General features: G+C 43.5%; 1 protein-coding gene across 6 annotated transcripts in view; it reads left to right on the forward strand.

Moving 5' to 3' along the window:
- Positions 1-307: 307 nt before the first annotated feature.
- Positions 308-22,545, forward strand: part of LOC100412083 (E3 ubiquitin-protein ligase TRIM36) — a 55,418-nt gene continuing 33,180 nt past the window's right edge. For 2 of the 6 annotated variants that reach the window (XM_078365841.1, XM_002744699.6), the window contains exons 1-2: positions 308-615; positions 16,664-16,898. In XM_078365841.1, coding sequence (XP_078221967.1) covers positions 553-615; positions 16,664-16,898 — 298 coding nt within the window. In that variant the 5' untranslated portion in view covers positions 308-552. Of the gene's footprint in view, positions 616-2,702; positions 3,396-10,535; positions 10,841-11,264; positions 11,455-16,663; positions 16,899-22,545 lie in introns of those variants that run through there. The other 4 variants (XM_078365842.1, XM_002744700.7, XM_008991669.5 and 1 more) reach the window with 3 other exon arrangements.

Here is a 22,545-nt window from a genome sequence, read left to right on the forward strand (position 1 = left end):
TTATTTTCCGGCGCTGGCAGCTAGCCCCTTTGTTGCACCTCTTCTGCATTCATTTCTGTCTGCCCTCGCACCTCCCTACAGTGCGATGGAGCTTTTCCCCAGATCTTCCCGCCAAGACCCCGGGACGGCTAACCTCCTGGCATCCGATAAAGGCTGGGCCCGCGCAGCTCCGAGCGACCCGCTTTGTGTGCGCGTTTGTTTGTCTCCACTGCGGTCCGACTGCGGCCGCGACCCCCGAGGAGGCGGGGCCTCTGCGCGCCCGGCTCCGCCCGGTGAGGGTTTCACAGCCGCCGCCGCCGCCGCCCTCGTTTGTTCCGTTAGATAGCGCAACCCCGACCGCTGCACCCAGACCCTAGCAAGCCGAGCCCTCGATGGCCTTCGTTCCACTCAAGCCCGCTTCTTGCTTTCCCTCGCGCTTCCTCACTTTTCCTGGTTAACAGCTTACGGGCGGAGAGCTCGGGAAAACTCAGATTAAAAACAGAAAAAGAGAAAAGAAAGGACAAATTCGATGCACCCGTGTCGGTCCTCCAGAGTTTGTGAAGGGGCATAAACATGTCGGAGTCGGGGGAGATGAGTGAATTTGGCTACATCATGGAATTGCTAGCTAAAGGCAAGGTAAGTAATGGGACGCGCAGCGCCTTGGCCTGGGCTCCCCATTCCGCCACTACTTGGCTAGCCGCTGTGGGAGTCCGCGTCCATTCCAGCGCCTGGGAAGGGCGGGAGGCTGGGATCCAGGGTCCGCGCTCGCAGCCCGGGCATTTGCGCTGCGGAATGCAAAGTAGCCGCGTTTTCTTTATTGCGTGGCATCTCTGAAATAAGCCAAGAGGGGACTTTCGGGCGCTTTTGTGGCCAGCTGGGCAGCAGTAGGGGCTCCCGAACGCCAAAGGGCGAGAGCCCAGCGTCCGGAGATGGAGAGGAGGGCGGGGCATTGGCCAAGGGGCCGCTTCCCCGCGCAACCGGGGATACCCAAGCGCGGTGACTTGGAGTGGGCGACCTCGCCTGCCTGGGCGCGGAGCGTGGAGGAAGGGTCAGTCCAGCGAGTGAATAGACTCGGAGTGTGGGATGGGGTCAGCGCGCACTGAGAGCGTGTGGCGGGTAAATAGGGGCAGCACCTTCCTACGCCCTGCCCTGGCCTTTTCAGGCCCCCTTCCATGTCCTTAGCTGCTGATGGTCCAGGCCAGGAATTTTTAAAGCAGCCTTCTTTTGGTGGGGAGGGGAAGATGCTGGAGGAGCGGAATTTCAGCCCCGCACCTGTCCCGGAGCCTTTAGGAACGCAGGATGGCGCCGTCGGTGGCGCCCACGACCACGCCCTCAGCGGGCGGGGTGGCGCCGAGCCTGAGCCAGTGCGGGAGGCTGGGCTCCGCGCTGCATCCGAGAAACTGCCGAGAGAAGCTCCTAAGTGATTTGCAGGCGGGACGTGTCGGGAAATACGGAGGCAGCACTGTGCACTGTCCTCCGGGACTCTAAGGTAGAGAGAAGGCGGAAAAGGGCTTCAGCGTTTGCCCTCTGCGCTTGGAGCTTCGAGAAGAGGTGATGGCACAGAGGAGAGCTCGACTCCCTGCGCGCGGTTATCAGAAAGGAGAGGGATGATTCTGTAGCCCTGACGTGAGCACCTGAAACTGCAGTCCCACACCTCACTAACTCCAACACAGCCGATATGGCACGTGGAGTAGTTTTAGCTTCATGCCCGTCAGTCCACACGGCCCCGGGGCTGGGGAGCTGGTTTAATGCACTCTCAGCCTAAAAAGTCACAAATGAATCCTATGCCTCCCTGAATTCTCTTGTTCTACAGGCACTGAATGCATTCATCAGAAACAGAATATTCATTAACATTTTGAAAGTGGAGCTGTGTCGTCAGCCTCCCCTACCATTTACAACCCTGGGCCGGAAGTACAAATGGAGAACCCGCGTTCTACTTTTCTTCCAAGCCCAGGCTCCATCCTGCACTTCGAGGGGCCTTCAGCACACGCTGACCAGTATATTTAAGCTCTTTGTCGCCCCAACAGCAGCTCCTTGACCACCCGAAGGGTCACCAGCTAGGGTGCATTTTGTGGCCCACTCCTCCCTCTGAAACGTGGACCCCAAGAAAGGGCTGGCCCTGAGCAAGGAGGCAGGCTGCCAGAGGAGGGCCGGAACCAGGGCCTCTAAAGAGCAGGAGGTGCAGCAGCACCCCGGCTGCTCAGGTCTAGGGCAGTGCCTAACAGGGGCATCGCTTTGGGAACGATGAGAGGCTGCGGGGCAAGGAGGAAAAAGAAGGCCTTTGGCTGAACAAAATAAATGGACTACTCTTGATAGGATGGAAAATAAGGTGATTGATAGCTGAATTTTGTTCTCTGGTGCTCATTCTTCACAGTAAGCCAGAATTGTATTAGTTGGCTATGTTTTCCCTCAATAGCAGACAAATCCTGAAATTTCGAGAATAATTTCGGGGTAGGACCCAGGGATTTGCATGTTAAGAACACTCCAGGTGACCATGAAGCAGACAGATGGATGTCCCATGAACAGGAAATGGGGAAGTAGGACGGAACTGTTAGTGAATCCTTAAAACTCCTTATAATTAAGTCAGGCAAACAAAAACAAAACCAACCCTCTCAGAATAGCAATGGGTTCATCACAGTCTGCTCACTATAATGAAAAAACAAAAGCTAACTTTCTGGCTTCATTTACTGGATTTCTCTGCTCTCTACCTTTCTCTTCACTAGGCTTCAGCAGTGGGCCTGCAGCAAACCCATGACCATTCCCGGCTGACTTCTAAAGATGGAGAGGTCCCGTGTCCCTCTGAAATCTCTGAGGTTGGAAAGCAGTCTCTCCCAAGAACTTAGGACAGTTCCTCTCTCTTTGTGGGGGTTGGAGGAGGAGAGCTGGTCAGGAGGAGCCTCCTATTTCAACTTAAGCTTATTTCCTACCCACTCTTGTCAGATTCAACACCCAACACCCCCCAGCCACCGCAGCCCCAGCCCTAGCCCATTTAAGACCCCTGTTTCGTGATTATACAGAATTTGAACACTTAATATTAACCATGGAGTAGCAGACCTTTGAGACTGTCTTGCTTTATTTTCCTCTGTGGAGTTAGGTTCCACTTTGTAGTTCAGGTTTGTAATGTAATGAATAATGGGAAACTGGCCTAATTATGAGAGTTAAAGGAGAGCAGAGGCCTGTAGTTGGCCTGAGCCCCGCCCCACCTTCTCTCAAAGCTGAAACCACTGAGTTGAGCATCCTCTTAATTTCTCTGTTTTCCCTTAGATTTGTTTCATCCTTGTACTCACTTCTTAAACTCTGTACATAATTAAAAATACATAGCTTTAAATTTTTACAAACTTAATACCTGAATGTATGCTTGTTGCAAAATATTCAAACTTGACAGAAAGTTTTACAGAGTAAAAAGTGGAAGTTCATGCCTACCTACAATCTAATTCCTTCCCCAGTGGCCGCAGTTTGTGTGTCTATTTCAAATTACATTAGCATACTATGTTTATGTGTCCTCTGAAATGTGGGAGGTGAGCCTTTTTTCTTAGGGTAACCTAAAACCTATAGGATAAACTTGATCAGCTTATTTACTCTATTGTGATGTCTACTTTAATATTTAAAGTACACAGTGATATCTGCCATTGTGATCTTTCTGCTCATCAAACAAGACTGCATAAGTGTAGTTAATACTTATGATCATTCTCAAGAGGCATAAGAATGTAAATGTATTGCCTTATATTTCACTAATAGTAACTTTTACCATTTCTGAATGAAATGGTAACTTTTACAATTTCTGAAAGCTGTCTTTTAATTTGTTTTGTAGCTAATCTCTTTGGATTAAAAGAGAGGGTTCCAAATCCATGATCATTATCTAAGGTTACTTAAAGCAGTATTTTCAAACCATTTTGGTCTCTTGAAAGATTTGCCTCACTATTTTTTTATCACCGTCATACATTCTTCTGGAGATCTTCTATAATGAAGATTTGATGACAAGGAATACAGAATTCAAATTTAGTGTATGTCTTTATATTTTGTGTATTTAGCATATTTACATTTATGTTTAAATAGCCAGAAGATATATTCTGTTCCCATAATTTAATAATTACTGTTCAGGCACATCTAAGGAATATGATAGCTTAAGCAAAATAAGAGAGGCTTTGTAAATCTTATATTTAATTTAGATAGCAAAATAGGCAATGATTCCATTACTTGGTGAATTATTATTTTAACTTTGAACATCTTTGTGGCACAAAAAAATTCAAGAAGTTTTACAAACACAAAATTTACTTTAAAACAAGAAGACACTTATACTCTGAAAGAATTAGGCTTGGAACGTCCTCAAATCTAGACTAATATAAGGTCTTAAACATCTCCAGGGACCAAAACAAAAATACCACCAAATGATCTCTTTCAGAAGGATGAATAGATAGTTGCTCACACAACTAAAATCTAAACTGGGGTGATAATGGCAAGGTTGTGCCTACTGCATAAGTATTTTTTTTTTTTTTTAGACACAGTTTCACTCTGCTGCCAAGGCTGGAGTGCAGTGGTGCAATTGTGGGCTCACTGCAACCTTTGCTTCCTGGGTTCAAGTGGTTGTCCTGCCTCAGCCTCCCTAGTAGCTGGGACTACAGCCACGAGCCACCATGCCCGGCTAATTTTTTCTATTATTAGTAGAGATGGGGTTTTGCTTTGTTGGCCAGGCTAGTCTCAAGTTCTGACCTCAAGTGATCCACCTGCCTCAGCCTCCCAAATTGCTGGGATTATAGGAGTGAGCCACTGTGTCCAGCCTACAAAGTATTTTTGAAGTGTTTTTTTATACTTATATTGAAATTGGGTGAAATATATGTGTTGTGGGGAGTAGGGAAGGCAGGCAGAAGATTTAGGTTTTTGCATTGTCATTTGAAAAGAGCTAATTTCATAAATATAATTTTCCTCTGATTTTTTCACTATATTATGCTAAAGATAATTTTTAAAAAAGGTGTCTCCTAAACTACTTTGTAAAAGAATGTTTAAATCAGATTTTTAGTGAAATCGTAAATTCCATGTTTTATACTTAACTGTGGGCAGTGCAGTAAGGATGCTGGAGTGAGACCCAGGTTTGAATCCTGGCTTTTAAGTATATAGCCATGTAATCTTGAGCATACTACTTAATCTCTGGGTGGAGGTGGAGAGGAGTTTTAGTTGTTACATGTCGTCTCTGAAGAGAATTATACCTATTTCACAGGGTTACTGCAAGGGTTAAATGAATATTTTATACAGATTTCCTAACACTGTTATTGACATATCATAGGCCCTCAATAAATGAAAGCTATTACCTCTAGCTGTTATGACAACAGGATTGGGCTTTGAGGCACCTATATCCACATAATGATCATTAAGAAGAGGAGGTAGGGTTGACAGATAAAATACAGGATGTAGAGTTGAATTTGAATTTGAGAGAAATACTTTTTTTTAGAATATGTGTCATGTGATATTTGAAACACGTACTAAAAAACTATCACGTATCTGATTCAAATTTAACTGGGTGTACTGTGTTCTTATTTAGTAAATCTAGCAACTCTAAAGGGAAGAATAATAAGATGTCAACAGGGAGGGACCTGCTACATAGCCTCAAAATATTACCAATTTTGTTTACCTCAAGTTGATCAAAAAGCCCTTTGCCCACTAGTTATGCAGCCAATATACTCATCATTAATGGAAAAATGTCTGTGAGAGCAGCACTATGTTCCTCTTATCTTCCTAAATTCAAATGGTTGCTCTGGTGCTACTGTTTAGCAGATAAATGCTTACTAGATTTTGTCTTATATAAAAGCTTAAATGGTTGAGAAGACAAAACATCAAACATCAGTGTACAAAGAGTAGGTAGTTGTATTAAACTGAGTGGTAGAACTCTAAGTGCTTAAAGAGTTCGGAATAAAGGGAGATAATCTATGAAATCAAAACTAATGAAGGAGGCTCCAGAAGTGCAGCTTGAAAGATGAGGAGGATTTGGCCAGGTAGTGGAAATCTGAACTTGCTGACTCTCTGGACTCCTCTCCCCTGACTTTGTTACCATAGAAACACTTTATGACTGGTAAGCTGGGCCTGTCGGAGGCTTGAGTCAATAATTGATAGACAATGCCATTCATTGTCCCTTCACCAGTAACCTCCTGATACCCAGCAGTACAAGCAGTCTGTGTGCCAATCTACTGTAAAACCCTGTGATTTACCTTATTTCCATAGTTTTATTTTCTGTAAGTTCAGGGGCTCTCTTCATTTTATACCTATGGTTGCTTAATGATTAGGGGTTCCCAAAAGAGGACAGGGTTTAGGAGTATGTGGCCATATTACCTCGTTTCTATTTCCTGTTTAGTATATACTAATAAAATGATGGTACCCTGCCTGTCTGATCTCAGATCAAACCAATTAATATGCACCATGGTCATTAGGACCTGACCCAACCAGGAATTTAATCTCTTGTTGGGTATTAGGACTCAATATGGAAAGAGACCAAGTCAGCTAATGGAGTGGTATATGGTTTATACGGTAAGGGTATATATTTTAAATATCAAATAGTGAACATTGATTGAGGCTCTGGTTTATTAAAGCCCAAATTGTGTGTATTTGGGGAGGGGAAACTGTTGACCGTTTGGATTTCATGAAGTAGACAGATGTGAGACAGCTCATGCCCCTGTGATAGAAGAGCAATTAATACCAAAAGTAAAAAATTAGATATCACAATGAAGGCAAGAGTACTGATGGTCTGTGGACTTAGGGGGATGATAAGAATGGAATAGGTTTTCTTGTTTTGCATTTTAACCTAGATTTTAAAATAAACTATTGAAAAAGTAGTTGATAGGATACTCCAAACTAGGGAGGAATAGGCAGCAAGGGATAGCATATACAATGCAAAATAAGGAATAATGATTTTTTTAAAGTTCAGGTATTTCATGCCATTCCTGGTAAAAAGCCTTCAAAAGCTGTTCAACGTCTACAAAAAAGCATAGAGGCCTTCCATACTTTACGAGACTTATTTTGTTACTGCAAGTTTACCACCCTTCCTCTAACTCCTGTTCCCCAGCACACACACACACACACACACACACACAATCAGATAACACATTCAAATACACACATCCACACATACCCCACTCCCCTTTAAGTTCCAAGACCAAGCTGCCTATGGTCCAGGACTGTAGCGTATTCTACTCCTTGTGCAAATAGAGGCATAAGGATAGGACTACACATATGGGAGCTTAGAGTGGGCATGGGAATCGGCTGTGAGGATGAGAAGGAACAGAATCTAAGAACAAACTGTGCTTTAAGTCTGACCAGAGATAGACAGGGCAGAAGAAAGAAGGATGAAAAGCAAGCAAACAAAATCCACTAGGATTTCAACTTGAGGAGCTGGGAAGGGTCTTGGTGGGATACTGGGATGTTTGGATGTTGAAACAAGTTGATGACTTGACACAAAGCATGGCAGCCCAGGGAGACAGAAATGATCAGGGAACTGGGAAAGCACTGGTTTAAAATGGCAGTTTTCATAGTTGTTGTCTTCTTACTCTCACCCCTTTTGTTCTTAAAAGTTTATGGATTAGATAGAAATGATTTTTAACATTAAAAATTTTTAGAAGTATAACATGTACATAAGATGCAAAGATAATAGAGTGTGAGTGAACAGTAAGTCTTGTATACCTGACTCCACTCCTTAATTCTCCACGATGGTTATCACCTTTTGTTCTCCATTCCAGACACTTATTTTTGTTTGTGTATAAACAGATATATCTACTTAGTCTTTTGGCTAGAGTGGCAGCATATAGAATCCATATGGTTTTGTACTTTTTTTTTCTTTGAGACAGAATCGGCTGTGTCAACCAGACTTGAGTGCAGTAGCACGATCTTGGCTCACTGCAACCTTCATCTTCCAGGTTCAAGGAATTCTCCCACCTCAGCCTCCTGAGTAGCTGGGATTGCAGGCACACTCTACCATGCGTGACTAATTTTTGTATTTTTAGTAGAGACGGGGTTTCACCATGTTGGTCAGGCTGGTCTTGAACCCCTGACCTCATGATCCATTCACCGTGGCCTCCCAAAGTGCTGGGATTACAGGCATGAGCCACTGTGCCTGGCTGGTTTTGTACTTTTTTGACATTATATTTTAGAACATTTGTCATCAGTACATTGATTTTAACTGCTGCATAATATTCCGTGATATGAATGTACATTATCAATGATGTTTACTTATTATAAATAAGGTCTCAATAACCTCTCTGTATATGTTTTTTGCACACATGCAAGTATTACAGTAGAAACATTCTTAGATGTGGAATTGCTTAGTCAAAAGGTATAGATAGTTAACATATTTGATAGGATTTGTAAAATGTTCCTTCAGATAAGCTGTACCAACATATACTACCACAAAAGGTCTTGAGCAAAATAACAGAGGCTTTGTAAATCTTATATTTAATTTTGATAGAGAAATAGGCAATGATACCATTATTTGGTAAATTATTTTAACTTTGAACATCTTTGATGCACAAAAAGAATTCAAGAAGTTATACCAACACAAAATTTACTTTAAAACAAGAAGACACTTATACTCTGAAAGAATTAGCCTTAGAAAGTCCTCAAATCTAGACCAATGTAAGGTCTTAAACATCTCCTGGGACCAAACAAAAATACCACCAAATGATCTCTTTCAGAAGGATGAATAGTTGCTCACACAACTAAAATCTAAACTGGGGTGATAATGGTAAGGTTGTGCCCACTGCATAAGTATTTTTATTTTTACTTTGGTGACACACTTTTGCCAACTGTATTAACGCTTACCAAGTGTATTAACGTCAGGTTTGAATTTTGTGGATCAGGTAGAAAATGATAGCTCAGTGAAGTCTGATTTGCATAATCGAAGGCTGTAGCAACATATTTTCTACAAGATATTGTCTACATGGGTTTTCTCTTTAATTCATGTTAATGGAGCCTTCTAATCACTTTTACTCTGTCAACTAATAAGTTTTTGATCAAAGCAAGTGTGCTGATGTGAAATTACAGCCAGGGAGTTATTTAGCTCAAAGGCCGGTATGAGAAACAGACTTACAATGCTTTTTAATGGTTGAGCCTTTAAAACTATATATAGGCACCTAATTCACTCAGGCATTTGTCATTCTCCTCCTGATTAGCACTTTTCAGAACCTGCGGTAAGGAAGCCTTCTCAGGTCTTAGCACCTGTGACCACGGAACGGGCATTAATCCGGATCAGAACAGCCCAGGCATTATTACCTGGCAAGGCTTTCGTCCTCTTTTCACCTCATCTGTAAATAGAGGGTGTTCCATTAGAGAAAATTGCTACAGTCCCTCAATGTTCTTAATTCTACACTCCTTATTTAGCTTCCAGATTGGAGACGAGGCAATCGCTGCAGACAGGGCTGTGGGAAGACGGCGGAACTTGCCATAGCGAGATAATTCTCCCAAACAGGAAATAAAAGTGGGAAGCATTTCAAAACCTAAACGGGATGTCTCGCTACAGCTCTGTAGTCCCTATTTACCCAGCAGTTTAGGGCACCTGTTCTTAAAGCCTTATGCATAGGAATGAATTATTTAGCTAGCAGTAAGGCAGTGGCGTGATCTAATAATCCTAGGTTAATTTGTTCTCTGCGTGTCCTGAAAATAACACAAGAAACACACTTGGGCCGTGGCAGGTGAAATGTGCGCCTCGAGTTCCTGGGCTGGCGGGCGCCTTAACGCTCAGCAGCGCCCCCGCCCGGGGGTGCGTGGGTGCCGGAGTCGTTCAGGACCCTCTGTCCTGGTCCTCAGGAGGGAAAGCAGAGGCCCGGGCGGTGGGCGGGACGTGGGGAGGTCCCTCCTTGGGGTATAGAAGCAGAAAGCAGGATAGGAGTGTTCGGTGTCCCGTCATGAACTGTGAAGTTCACCCAGGGAGTCCTGCCGAGAGAGAACAGGGAACCTTAGGCTGCGCCGGGCTCCGGGCGGCGAAGGGGGCGGACGGGGTCTCGGTCTGTCGCCTCGCGCAGCTCTGCGGTGCTCGCCGCTGCCATTCAGGGAAGGTGGCTTAGGCTCGACCTCTTCCGCATCGTCCTGTGCAGAGCCAGAAAGCCGGGCTTCGATCCTTGAGTGGAGAAAGCTCAGGGAGAAAAAACTGAAGAGAAGAGCGGAGGGGCACCGCGGGGCCGGGGGCCAGGGCTGCAGCCGGCTGCACTGCCGCAGCGGAGCGGGCCAGCCCCGGCACAGCCCTCGGCCCCCTCCCAGCACTCCCTGCAGCCCTCACTTCCGCTCCTCAGAGGCGCCCCAGCCTGGCATGGGGCGATCAGCGGCGGCCCGGGTGTGAGTGAGGGGCTGATGCGGACCACGGAGGTGGCGGTGCAGGGCGTCGAGTCCCAATCGCGCACCATACCCCCGCCCAGCGGAGTCCCGCTCTGCCCACCGCTCAGCCTCCCGGCCTCCCCGCCCTGGGCGGTCCCGCCTCTTTTGTGTGGCCGGTGCTGTTGCCTGGGCAACGGCCCAGCCACGCCCTGTCCACGCCCCACGGCGTCCCGCCCAGGTCTTCGCGCGGCGCCGCGCCCCGCCCCGCCGCAGTCCGCAGGAGCCGCTGCCGCAGCCTGAAGCTGGTGGGGGGATTTCCCCCGGCCGTCGCTGGGAGTCAAGCTTGCTTCTCCCGCGCCCGTGCTTTCGCCGGCCTCGGCTTACTTCTCGCGTCGGTCTGCTGGCCAGATCCGGCTGACCAGCTCGTCTTCCAGCTTCGGACCGAGGTTCCACGGCCGCCGCAGGGACCCGCCCACCAGACCCTGCCCGGGGCAGCCGGTGTGCTTGAGTGGAGCGTGCCGCTGATGACACCTGGCAGAAGGCTGCCATGGAAGGCGATGGCTCAGACTCTCCGGTGAGTGCGGAGGGGACCGCCGCCCCAGCTCTTTCTCTTTCTTCTGCTGGGAGCCGGGAGGGAACCTCCTCCCGGGAGAGTGAAGGCAGGCGTGTGGGGACCACGCTTCCTGTTCGCCTTTCCCCGCCTGAGGCCAGGTTCCGTAACCCGGGGCGTCCCCTTTCTACCCCCGAGAGCCGGACGTGGGGTCCCCTGGGCAGGAGAAGAGCGCAAATCCGGTGGTTTTCCCACATGAGTATCTCGGAGAATCCTGGAGGGTCTTTCTAATGGAGCTCAGGCTGTAGAATTAATTAGCGTTAGGGAGTTGGGTGCAAACGGAGGGCTGGGGAGCGTGCCTCACGCTTGTGGAGCCGCCCTTTGTCTAGGCGTCGTGACCCCCGCGAGCCCTGCCGGCTGCCGCCGCCTGGGACAGAGACTCCTCCCTGGCTTCGCCTGCCCGCGCGGAGCGGGCTGGGGCCCTGGCAGCTGTCGGAGTATAAGTGTTTTTGTTTGAAGGTGTCGAATGTGCAATTCTTCCGAAGTTTCCCGAGGAACCGCTTAATTGAAGGTGCCACCACGTCACGCTTAATCAGTTTGTTTTCCTTCAGTGACTGATGAACTAATTTTTCTTTGGGGTAAGAAATACTTTATGTCCATTGTGATTAAAAAATCAGATTCAAGACACTGCTTTATGTGCAAGAAAAACGGAAAAGATGTTAGATCCTCCCTCACAGTGAGAAGTAAACCTTCACTGACCATATTTACATATAAAACGGAATGTAAGAACCTATTTTGGACATCCCGGACAAGATTTTCTTTTGAATTAGGTGTCAAACCCTTTGTGAAATGAGGTACGATGTGAATATTCTGTATTCTTTGATGTGAATTGTGAGGTTTGGTTATCTTATTTCTAAATTTATGAACAATTGGGAGGTTCATAGATTTGGAAATGTGGCTCTTCATCACATAGTTGAGTGATGCAGCAAAAGACACTGCATTGAAAGACCCATTGACATGATAAAACCAGTTGGCTCTAATGCAATTAAATTGTCAGAGATTATTGAAGCACATTGTGTCACTTTATGGAGAACATGTTAGCTAGATTTTAAAATTTCATTAGAAGAAGTTAAGTCAATTTTAATTTTCCATATATTTCTAGTAGTTGAAATGATTGTATAAGGTTATGAGTACTTTAAAGTTGGACTATTATTAAAATTGCAGGGATGCTGACTATACGATTCATAGATTTGAAGTCTGGGATATATGGAAAAAACTACATAGAGAAATGAGGGGAAAAGTAGTATGAGGTCTTCAAACTTTTTTAATTTTGATGAGTATGCTTTTCACTAAAAATAATGAAAGCCTGAATAGGATTGAGAACATTTGTAGTGGTGCTTATAAACCTTTTTAAAGGGTCCTCCACACTTTTGAAATATTCTGATATGGTTAGGCTTTGTGTCCACACCCAAATCTCCTCTTGAGTTGTAATCCCCTGGGAGGTAATTGGATCATGGGGATAGTTTCCCCCATGCTGTTCTTGTGATAGCAAATTCTCCCAACATCTGATGGTTTTTATAAGGCAGTGTCCTTGTTCTTACTCACTCTCTCTCACCTGCTGCCATGTGAAACGTGCTTGTTTCCCTTCTGCCATGATTGTAAGTTTCCTGAGGGCTTTCCAGACATGCAGAACTGTGAGTCAATTAAATCTCTGATCTTATAAATTAGCCACTCTTGGTTATTTCTTTATAGCACTGTGAAAATGGACTAACACAGAGAATTGGTACCAGGTGGTGGACACTGCTGTAAAGATACCCAGAAATGTGGAAGTCACTTTGAAACTGGGTAACAGGCAGAGGTTGGAACAGTTTGGAGGGCTGAGAAGAAGAAAGGAAGATGTGGGAAAGTTTGGAACTTCCTAGAGACTTGTTTAATGATTTTGTGATATGGACAAAGAAGTCCAAGCCACAGTGGTCTCATTTAGAGAAGAGTAAAGGTGACTCTTGCTATGCTTTAGCAAAGAAACTGGCTGTGTTTTGCCCCTGCCCTAGAGATTTGCGGAGCTTTGAACTTGAGAGAGATGATCTGAAATTGCAGCACATGTTTAAAAGGGAAGCAGAGTGTAAAAGTTTGGAAATTTGCAGCCTTTTCGTGGAGTAGGAAAGAAAAACCTATTTTCTGGGGAGGGATTCAAGCCAGCTGCAGAAATTTGCTTAGGAGGAATCAAATATCAATTGCCAAGACAATGGGTAAAATGTCTCCAGGGCATGTCAGAGATCTTGGTGGCAGCCCCTCCCATCACAGGCCTGGAGGCTTAGGAGAGAAAAATGGTTTCCTGGGATGGGCCCAGGACCCTGCTGCTGTATGCAACCTTGTTATCACAGAATCCTTACAGGGTGTTGCTTCGCCAGCTGGAAACCTCTGTGGCAAGTGTTGCCTTTGCCCAAGTTTTGCTCAGGTCCACTGGGCTTGTTCTGCCCACGTGGCCTGGCAGTCTGCACTTGGCTTTCGCTACTGGCCCCAATCCCACGCCTGCAAAGGGGGAGCCAGGTGCAGAGCAGCAAGGTATGCATGAATGAGTGAGCATGGGCTACAAAGTGCACAGCCAGGCATGCTGGCTGTGGTGGGGCAGGCAGCTCCAGGTGCCAGCATGGGTGCTGGCTTCTTGCTGTGGCTGGACCAGGTGTACTATAAGCAGCTTCCATTACAGGCACTGTGGAACATGGTGGCACCCAAAAACTTAGAGACACCAGGAACTGCAGAACAACCAAGAGGGTGTCACAGTCCTGGCTTGGGGAGCTCCTAAGTCCAGGCTCCCTGGAGGACTGCAGCTCTTCTCTCCTCTCTTGTCTCCTTCTTGTCACCTATAACATTGCCGGCAGGAGGGCATATTTTAGCCCTGTTTGTGTTACAGCTTGTTTAGTCCTGCTATTTGGTAGGATTTCCTGTACTGTCTCCAGGAAGAATAAGCTACATGAACAACTAGAGGATGAACAAGGTGAAGACATGCTTTATTGAGCAAAAGTATAGCTCTCAGGAGACCCATAGTGGGTAGCTGCTTTCTGCAGGCAGTTTCTCCCAACAAGTGCAGCTCTCAGCAGGGAGGGGACTCAGAGTGGGATCCCCTCTCTGCAGGTAGGTCATTTGTCAAGTGTGCAGCCCTCAGTGGAGAGGGAACCCAGAGTGGATAAGTCCCATCTACAGCCAGGTCATGTTGTCATCTGGTGTAGTCTGGTTGAGTCTGAAGTTTTTATGCACTTTAGAGGGGAGGAATTGTGTGCTGATTGGTCCATGAGTGAACCAGAAAATTCATTCTAAGTTCTTACTCTAGTCAGTGGAACTGGCAGCCTGGCCCCTACGCTTCAGGCCTTCCCTGGCTTGAAGGTGGGGTTTTAGCAGGGACATGTCCCTTTCCTCCCAGGAGCCTGTCTGCCTCCCACTGCTATTCATGGTGCCCAGGCTGTTTTAGCTGAAGGATGCCTGTAGTACCATGTCGAGTTACCCTCAGCCCTGCGCTTAGCCTCCCTCCTGTGCTAATCAGCACCTGAAGTCCAGAGGGACCGAGGTGGCAGGGGGCTGGTGTGTCAGCATTGCTCTGAGCACACACACACCTGGTCAGGTCATGACAGTGTCCAGGCTCAGCCACAGCTTTTCTCCAGAATCAGAGTGGGCACTGGGAGTGGGGAGAGGCCAAGCAGCAGGAGCAGGCACTTCTGAGCCTGCAGGGGGAGAGGGGATTCCTGGGCCTCCGAAAGCATGGGAAAGTCCTGGTCCAGAGCTAAAGCTGGGTGGCTGCAATTGTACTCAGGAGCACGGGGGGCCCTCCCCACCAACTTAGAAAGGGGCAGGGCTCCCAGCTGTTCCTGGCTCCTGCTGTCTCTGCAGAGCAAGCAGGTCCAGCCATGTCTTCCCCATTGCAGCCAGTATCTTTGCAGTAGCTGCTTCATATGGGCTACAGCTGCCATAACTTGGACTTGGGTCCTGTGTGCCAGCTATCCCAGTACCAGCTGTGGTTGAAAGCGTTCAGACTGTTGCTTCAGAGGGTGTAAGCCTAAAGTCTTAGTGGCTTATACATGTGTTGGGCCTACTGGTACACAAAAGTCAAGAATTGAGGTTTGGAAACCTCTGTCTAGATTTTAGAGGATGTACAGAAACACCTAGATGTCCAGGCAGAAGTCTGCTGCAGAGTTGGAGCTCTCATAGAGAACTTCTGCTAGAGCAGTGCAAAGGGGAAATGTGGGGTATAAGCCACCACATAGTCTCCACTGGGGCACTGCCTAGTGGAGCTCTGAGAAGAGGGCCACGGTCTTCCAGACCCCAGAATAGTATATCCACTCACAGCTTTCACCATGCACCTGGAAAACCTGCAGACACTCAATGCCAACCATGAAAGCAACTGGTATGGGGGGTTGTACCCTACAAAGCCACAGGCATGGAGCTGCCCAGGGCTTTGGGAGCCCACCCTCTGGATCAGTGTATACTGGATAAGTGACATTGAGTCAAAGGAGATCACTTTGGAGCTTCATGACTTAATAACTGCCCTTTTGGGTTTCAGACTTTCATAGGGCCTGTAGCCCCTGGTTTTAGCCAATTTCTCCCATTTTGAATGGGAGCATTTACCCAATGCCTGTTATCCCTACTATATCTTGGAAGTAACTAACTTGCTTTTGCTTCTCCAGGTTCCTAGGCAGAAGGTATTTGCCTTGTCTCAGATCAGACTTTAGAGTTGGACTTTTGAGTTAATGCTGAAATGAGTTAAGACTTTGAGGGACGGTTGGGAAGGCATGATTGGTTTTGAAATGTGAGAACATGAGATTTGGGAGGGGCCAGGACTAGAATGACATGGTTAGGTTAAATCTCTTCTTGAATTGTAAACCCAAGGTGTTGAGGGAGAGACCTGCTGGGAGGCAATCTTAACATGGGGGTGGATTTCCCCCATGCTGTTCTTGTGATAATAAAGGCTCAGAAGATCTGATGGTTTTATAAGGCAGTTTCCCTGCTCTTGCTCGTTCTCTCTCTCTCTCTCACCTGCCACCACATAAGACATACCTGCTTTCTCTTCTATAGTGATTGTAAGTTTCATGAGGCCTCCCAAACCATGTGGAACTGTGAGTCAGTTAAATTTCTTTTCTTTATAAATTACCCAGTCTCAGCTATTTCTTTATAGGAGTGTGAAAATGGACTAATAACATATTCATAAAGTGCTTTTAAGATAATTGCTTTGATATACAGCATGAGAACCTTGGGCATTTTAGCTGCATTACAGTTGCAGCATATGAAAAATGGTCACATAAAATGTAGAAAATTGCTGATAATTCAGCTTGTAAATAGATACCAGCTGGGGTTCCATGAACATACTGACTCACCTAGTGTTTAATTGCTCTTGTTGTTTGCCAGTCACAACATTAATTCACTAAATAGGAATATAGTCTTACTCTTAGTGCTAAATCCTAAAAGTAGATCACATAAAAAATTTTTTGAATTTTTTTTTTTAATATGAACTACTTTTAGGATTTAGCTGAAGTCCTAAATCAGTGCACTGGTGATGGAGATTTGAATGATGGCTTTATACTTTTTGATAGAATATCATGATCCCTAATATTTTGCATAATTTATCTCTTTTCTTTTTTGCCTTATACTGTCTCATGTCCCTTAAATTCTGGGTTATGGGTGTTGAGGGTGGTTGATGGTATTAAATTTTATTGGGAAAAAGAAATTTAAAATTAAATTATTTTCTTAATTCTTTTTAGAAAAGTAAACACATGTACTTATGTAATAGGTATAACAATGTTAATATATTTACCCATGAAGAACTTTTAACTTGGATTCTTTTCCTTTCAATTTAAGGTTACCATTAAGAATATCGAAAGGGAGCTCATTTGCCCAGCATGCAAGGAGCTGTTTACCCACCCATTGATTCTCCCTTGCCAACATAGTATCTGTCATAAATGTGTAAAAGAACTCCTGCTGACTCTTGATGATTCATTCAATGACGTGGGATCAGACAACTCCAATCAAAGCAGTCCTCGACTTCGGCTCTCCTCCCCTAGCATGGATAAAATTGACCGGATTAACAGACCAGGTATGTGTTAGAACTGTGGGCTGGGTGGGAGGAAGCTTATAGATATAGGCTCAGGGATAACTGGAGGAAAAATTATTTTTGTCATCTTGAGGGTTAATTTTTCCAGGTAAATAAATTAAAACTATAGCTATAAAGAGTTCTCCCCCACTGTTAAAATGTCAAAATGAACTCATCTTTTGATACATACTTAAAGTAGATACTGGATATTGAACATGAACTTTGTGTTAAACTCCTTATTAACTGTGCTTGTATTTAGGAGTTATTCTCTGTGATGTCCTTGATACATAAAATAATGGACTACTGAAGTACTAACTAGGAAAACATATATGGTAATAGGTAAATAAATACTGCAGAGTTAAGGAGTGAGACTATGTAATGGCTAGTCCTAGATAACTTTTTAGGGGAATTATTTTTTGTTATTTTTTTCCCATCTGGTCCAGTCTGAGGGTTTTATTTTCTTCATCCCTCATCCTTTTTTTATTTTTTATTTATTTATTTATTTTTCTCACACACAATAAGCAAGTTTCACCAGGAGTTGCAACCAGACATGGGTCAGGCTTGCTATTTATTTTTATTTTTGAGACGCTGTCTTTCCCTGTCTCTCAGCTGAAGTGCAGTGGCACAATACTGGCTCACTGCAGCCTCCCTGTCCTGGGCTCAAGTGCTCCTCTGACATCAGCCTCCTGAGTAGCTGGGACTACAAGCAGGTGCCGCCATGCCCAACTAACCCAGATAATTTTGGTATGTTTTTTGTTTCACCATGTTGCCCAGGCTGGTCTCAAACTCCTGAGCTCAAGCAGTCTGCCTACCTTGGCCCCCCTAAAGTGCTGGGATTACAGGCATGAGCCACTGTGTTTAGCCTCTCCACCCATTTTTGTCCATTTTTAAAAGAAGGATTTTGAACATCATAATAATAGAATTCTATAGTAATGTATAGAAAATGAAATTGATGTACAGCACATATATCTATTATTACGTGGCCACTGTTTAAATTGTTTCTTACTGGGATAGGTTTACTTTTTCTTCTGGTCAGCCACTATAGGATTAATGTAGATCAAAATTAATTTGAAATCACTGGAGACACTGAAATTCAGGGCCAAATACTAGTACAGAAGTCAGCTGCAAGGACCAAAGTGAGAGGAAATAGCAGTCTCATGTTAGGCATGTCCTTCATGGAGGAGAGTCAGTGGCAGCCGTAAGTATCAGATTTCAGAGCAGCTCTTCCCATTTTGGGCTTTGAGGTTTCAAGTTTAATCCTTTTGTCCACTCTTGTCAGTTTCTCCCTCTTAAAGTATAGGAGTAACTTTTTAATCTTGTGGGAAAATAAAACCTTTTCAGAAAAGACTCTAAGTTATATTTTGGAAAATGTTATCTTCTTTTGGTCTCTTTGTGATATGGAGTCTCCTTGGGTGGCATTTATGTGTGCTCCATCAGAGAGTGGAGAATAGTAGATTTGTTTTAAGGGTGAGATGCTGTTTTGAAAACATTTTTTTAAAATGGCAGTCACTAGTTATGTGCATGATATTTTGTACATATAGAAATTATATATACAAAAAAACGAGCAGCATCACATCAGGCAAACAGAGAGTGCAGAGAGTATGACGTTATAAAGGGATGACCCTTTTTATCATTGTGAAGTCATCACCTTTATGTTTCCTTCCTTGCTACCAATCTGGTGCACTCAGGAGGGAAAGACAGGCAGCATCAGCTTGAAATCAATCCTACCAGATAAAACTTGATATTCTGTTGATAGGTCTTCTTTGGCTAATTGGGAACCCCTGCTTGACCGACCAAAGGAAACTTCCTTCTTGTATATTAATATTTGGCACAATTAAATAAAATTTTAGTTATGTACTAGTATTTCTACTTATAATTAGATTGCATTTCCATACATATTTCATGAAATTCTGCAGGCTTTTACTATTAAGATTTGGCTAGTTTTTTATGTGATTCATATGAAGAACTAGATGAATGATTTTCTGTTTTTAGATTTACCTAGCATGGTACTCTGTAGGTGCTTAATAAATATTTATTGAATGTATGTTGAATGAAAAATGTACTACAAGATTTATATAGAGCATGCTACAATGGCTTATATTCAGTAATATAATGGCATTTGTCTTTTGGAATATGAGTTCCATTCCACCGTCATTTCACTGTCTAGATAAGAAATAAAATTACTGAGATGTTTCTTCCTCTTCTTTAGGAAGAACCCTACAAAGTTAGATTATGTCCTGAGGGGGAAATTTAGAATGGTGGAATTTTCTCTGTAAAGAACAGTTCTTTTCTCTGTTCTTTTCTCTGTAAAGAACAGTTACAGGAGAGGAGAAGGGAAGACTGCAGAATGTGATAGCTTTCTTATGAACAGAAGGAGTATGCTGGGTATCTCTAGCAGAGGTTCCAGGTCAATGAGTAGATAGAATAGGACAGCAGATTTACCTTATCATGAAAGAAGTAACCCCCCCATCCCCACTAAGGCTGTCAAGAAATGAAATGGGCTAAGTATGTCAGACTCCTGCTACTAAAAGTGTTTACATCAGGTGTCAAATTTAGATGCTGCAGGGCCAAACAGGTGCATTAATGAAGAGAGCCCCAGGCATAATAAATATAGGATTCTTCTTCATTTTAGTTCTTTGCTATAAATATAGAGACTATAAATATTTGATTTTCCCATTAGTTCAACTACTATAAGAAAACCATCAGCCCAAAGTGACAGCAGCCAGTTGATTTTAGGACTCCCTGTTGGAGAAGCAGGGTATGGTTTGAGACTGTGGAAACTAAAACAGATGCCTTGTTAAAGGTGACAGTCATCACGTGGCACTACCAGGGTTGAAGATGCCAGATTGTCAGATTTATTGGTTTTTCACAAAAACTTGATAGTGGCTTCCATGTGAATTCTGTTTTTTTAAATATTTTTAACTCAGATTATTAAAAAATACCAACTAGCTTAACAGGGAAGGACAGCCAAAACATACATTTGGCTCTGACCCATGCAGCTTTTGGGCCATCAGTATTTACAGACTTTGTTTAAAACAGTGGGTGGCTTCTGTCTGCAATATTGTGAATGGTGTTTCTACTATGGGTGGTAGGTTGGGCCAGTTGTTCTTCACATGCCATATCTCCAGCACTGAAGTTTTATGCCTTATTAAATACCAGTAGCATTAATTCATTCGACAAATATTTGAGTACCTGCTAGTTACCAGATATGGCTAAATACTTAAGAGCAATGAATAAGATAGGCCCACCTTCTCCTTTTTTTAAAAAAGACACATGATCCTTAGCATTGTACAAAGCTTTATAACAGATGTAATTACGATAGCATAGTCCTTTATCAAGAACACATGCAGAGCAAGTTAATAGTTAAAGAGCACACCCGGAGGGTGAGAATGCTGAAAGTATGAAAATCATTCCTGGAGGTTTTAATGCAAATTTTAGGATTGTCCTTTACATGATCACCAGTTTTAAATTAGTAGAAGTCATTGCATTACAAATGTGATGTTACTTGCCCTCTATTTATTGGACATTTGCCTATAAGTTTTTTTAGTAGACTGAGTAATAGTCCTTTTTTATTGACAGCTTTCTTTATAAATTTTTATCATTTAGACATTTATTTAAGACAGGGTCTCACTGTGTTACGTAAGCTGGAGTGCAATGGCTTGATCATAGCTCACTGCAACCTCTAACTCTGAGGCTCCAGTGATCCTCATGCCTCAGCCTCCTGAGTACCTGGGACTTCAGGTGCATGCCACTCACTCGCACAGTGCTGCTTTATTTAAATTTTTTTTGTAGAGACGACAGTCTCACATTGTTGCCTAGGCTGATTTCAGACCTCTCTTCAAGCAATCTTTGTGCCTTGGCCACTGGTCTAATAAAGGGATTAATTAAACCTGGTTTGTCCAGTATGGTAGCCACTAGCTACATGTGTCTATTGAGTGCCTGAAATGTGGCTAGTCTGAATTGAGATATGCTGTGAGTTAAAATTCACACTTAGAATAAAAAGGACTGTGAAAATTTTTATTAAAATTTAAAAATTAGCAAGGTGCGAGTGAGTGGCATGCACCTGTAGTCCCAGGTACCCAAGCGGCTGAGGCAGTAGAATCACTTGAGCCTCAGAGTTAGAGGTTGCAGTGAGCTAACTCTGCAAGAAATCTATGTATTTCTTTAATAATTGTTATATTGTTTACATTTTGAAATCATAGTATTTTGGATAGAGTTGGTTAAATAACATGTCACTAAAATGAATTTGAGTTGTTTTTTTAATATGGCTACCGGAAAATTTAAACTTATGTGTATTATAGTTTTGGCTCATATATTTCTTTTGGATAATGTTGCATTATATTTTTGACAGTTTTTTTAAAGGGTACCTTGAAAGGGGAGTAAGATTTGTTTGCATAACACAACAGCATATTATGTACAAATAAAAGCCACATTACTGTATAATTTTGATCATATATATATAAACTTTTGCCCCATTTTGTATTTTCCCCTTATCTAAACTGAATATATTCAGTTTTACTATTTTTTTTGACAGTTTTTATGTCAATAAAAAGTCAAACAAAAGATGTTTGCTTTTACTTTGTGTTTGTAACAGTTACTGTATGATTGTTTAAAAATACAAATCTATATAGGATAAAGTATAGTCTCTTAAGTGTTGCACCAATAATGATTCTAATTCTAATAAGATTGCTTGATGGATGTTTTATATTACTGGCTTCATAAATACCATGTGTACCAGGAAAAACACATTTTTTCTGTTAATTCAATAATCGTATTATTTGCAGGACACTGTTACTGCTTTATCTTTTGTTAACAAGTTGTGAATCTTCTCTTTGAAATTAAATTCTAAATCTGGCTTTCTGTTCATTGTTCACAGCATCACAACGACGATCTGTGGGGTGGAGAGGTAGAAAATGTTTTATTGCTTTTGTGGCCGCAGGCAGTATAGTGTTCGATTTAAATTAAATAATCTTGTGTCAGATTCTTAAACATCAGTGGTCAAGTCTTCAAAATTGTTTAGAGAGTGAACAAATTGGGCTGAAATGACTTAAAGGTCAACAGGACTAAATTTCCAAGCAAGTTCTGATGTCTTAAAGGGAGAACACTGATTACTGTTCCTTGCATTTTGTCAATATACATGACAAGATATTTTTGAAGAAAATGATTTATCCCTTTTGTTTGTTTTTTATTGTATATGGTATCTTAAAAATTCTTTTTTTTTGTTTTTGACAGTCTTGCTCTGTCACCAGGTGCCAGGCTGGAGTGCAGTGATGCAATCTCAGCTCACTGCAATCTCTGCCTCCTGGGTTCAAGCAATTCTCCTGCCTCAGCCTCCTGAGTAGCTGCGACTATAGGTGCTCACCTGCACGCCCAGCTAATTTTTGTATTTTTTAGTAGAGACGGGGTTTCACCATGTTGTCCAGGATGGTCTCAATCTCTTGACCTTGTGATCAGCCCGCCTCAGCCTCCCAAAGTTCTGGGATTACAGGCATGAGCCACCGTGCCTGTCCTTAAAAATTCTTTACATTTAGTTAGTGGAGCAAAGCTTGATATTGCTACATTTAAAAGGTTAAATAAGCTAATGCTTTCTTATGTATTGAAAAAGTTTATCAAAGGTATTGATTATTTTTCAATTTAATAATATAATCGT

This window comes from Callithrix jacchus, chromosome 2 (genome assembly GCF_049354715.1).
Source record: "Callithrix jacchus isolate 240 chromosome 2, calJac240_pri, whole genome shotgun sequence".
Classification (NCBI taxonomy): Eukaryota; Metazoa; Chordata; class Mammalia; order Primates; family Cebidae; genus Callithrix; species Callithrix jacchus.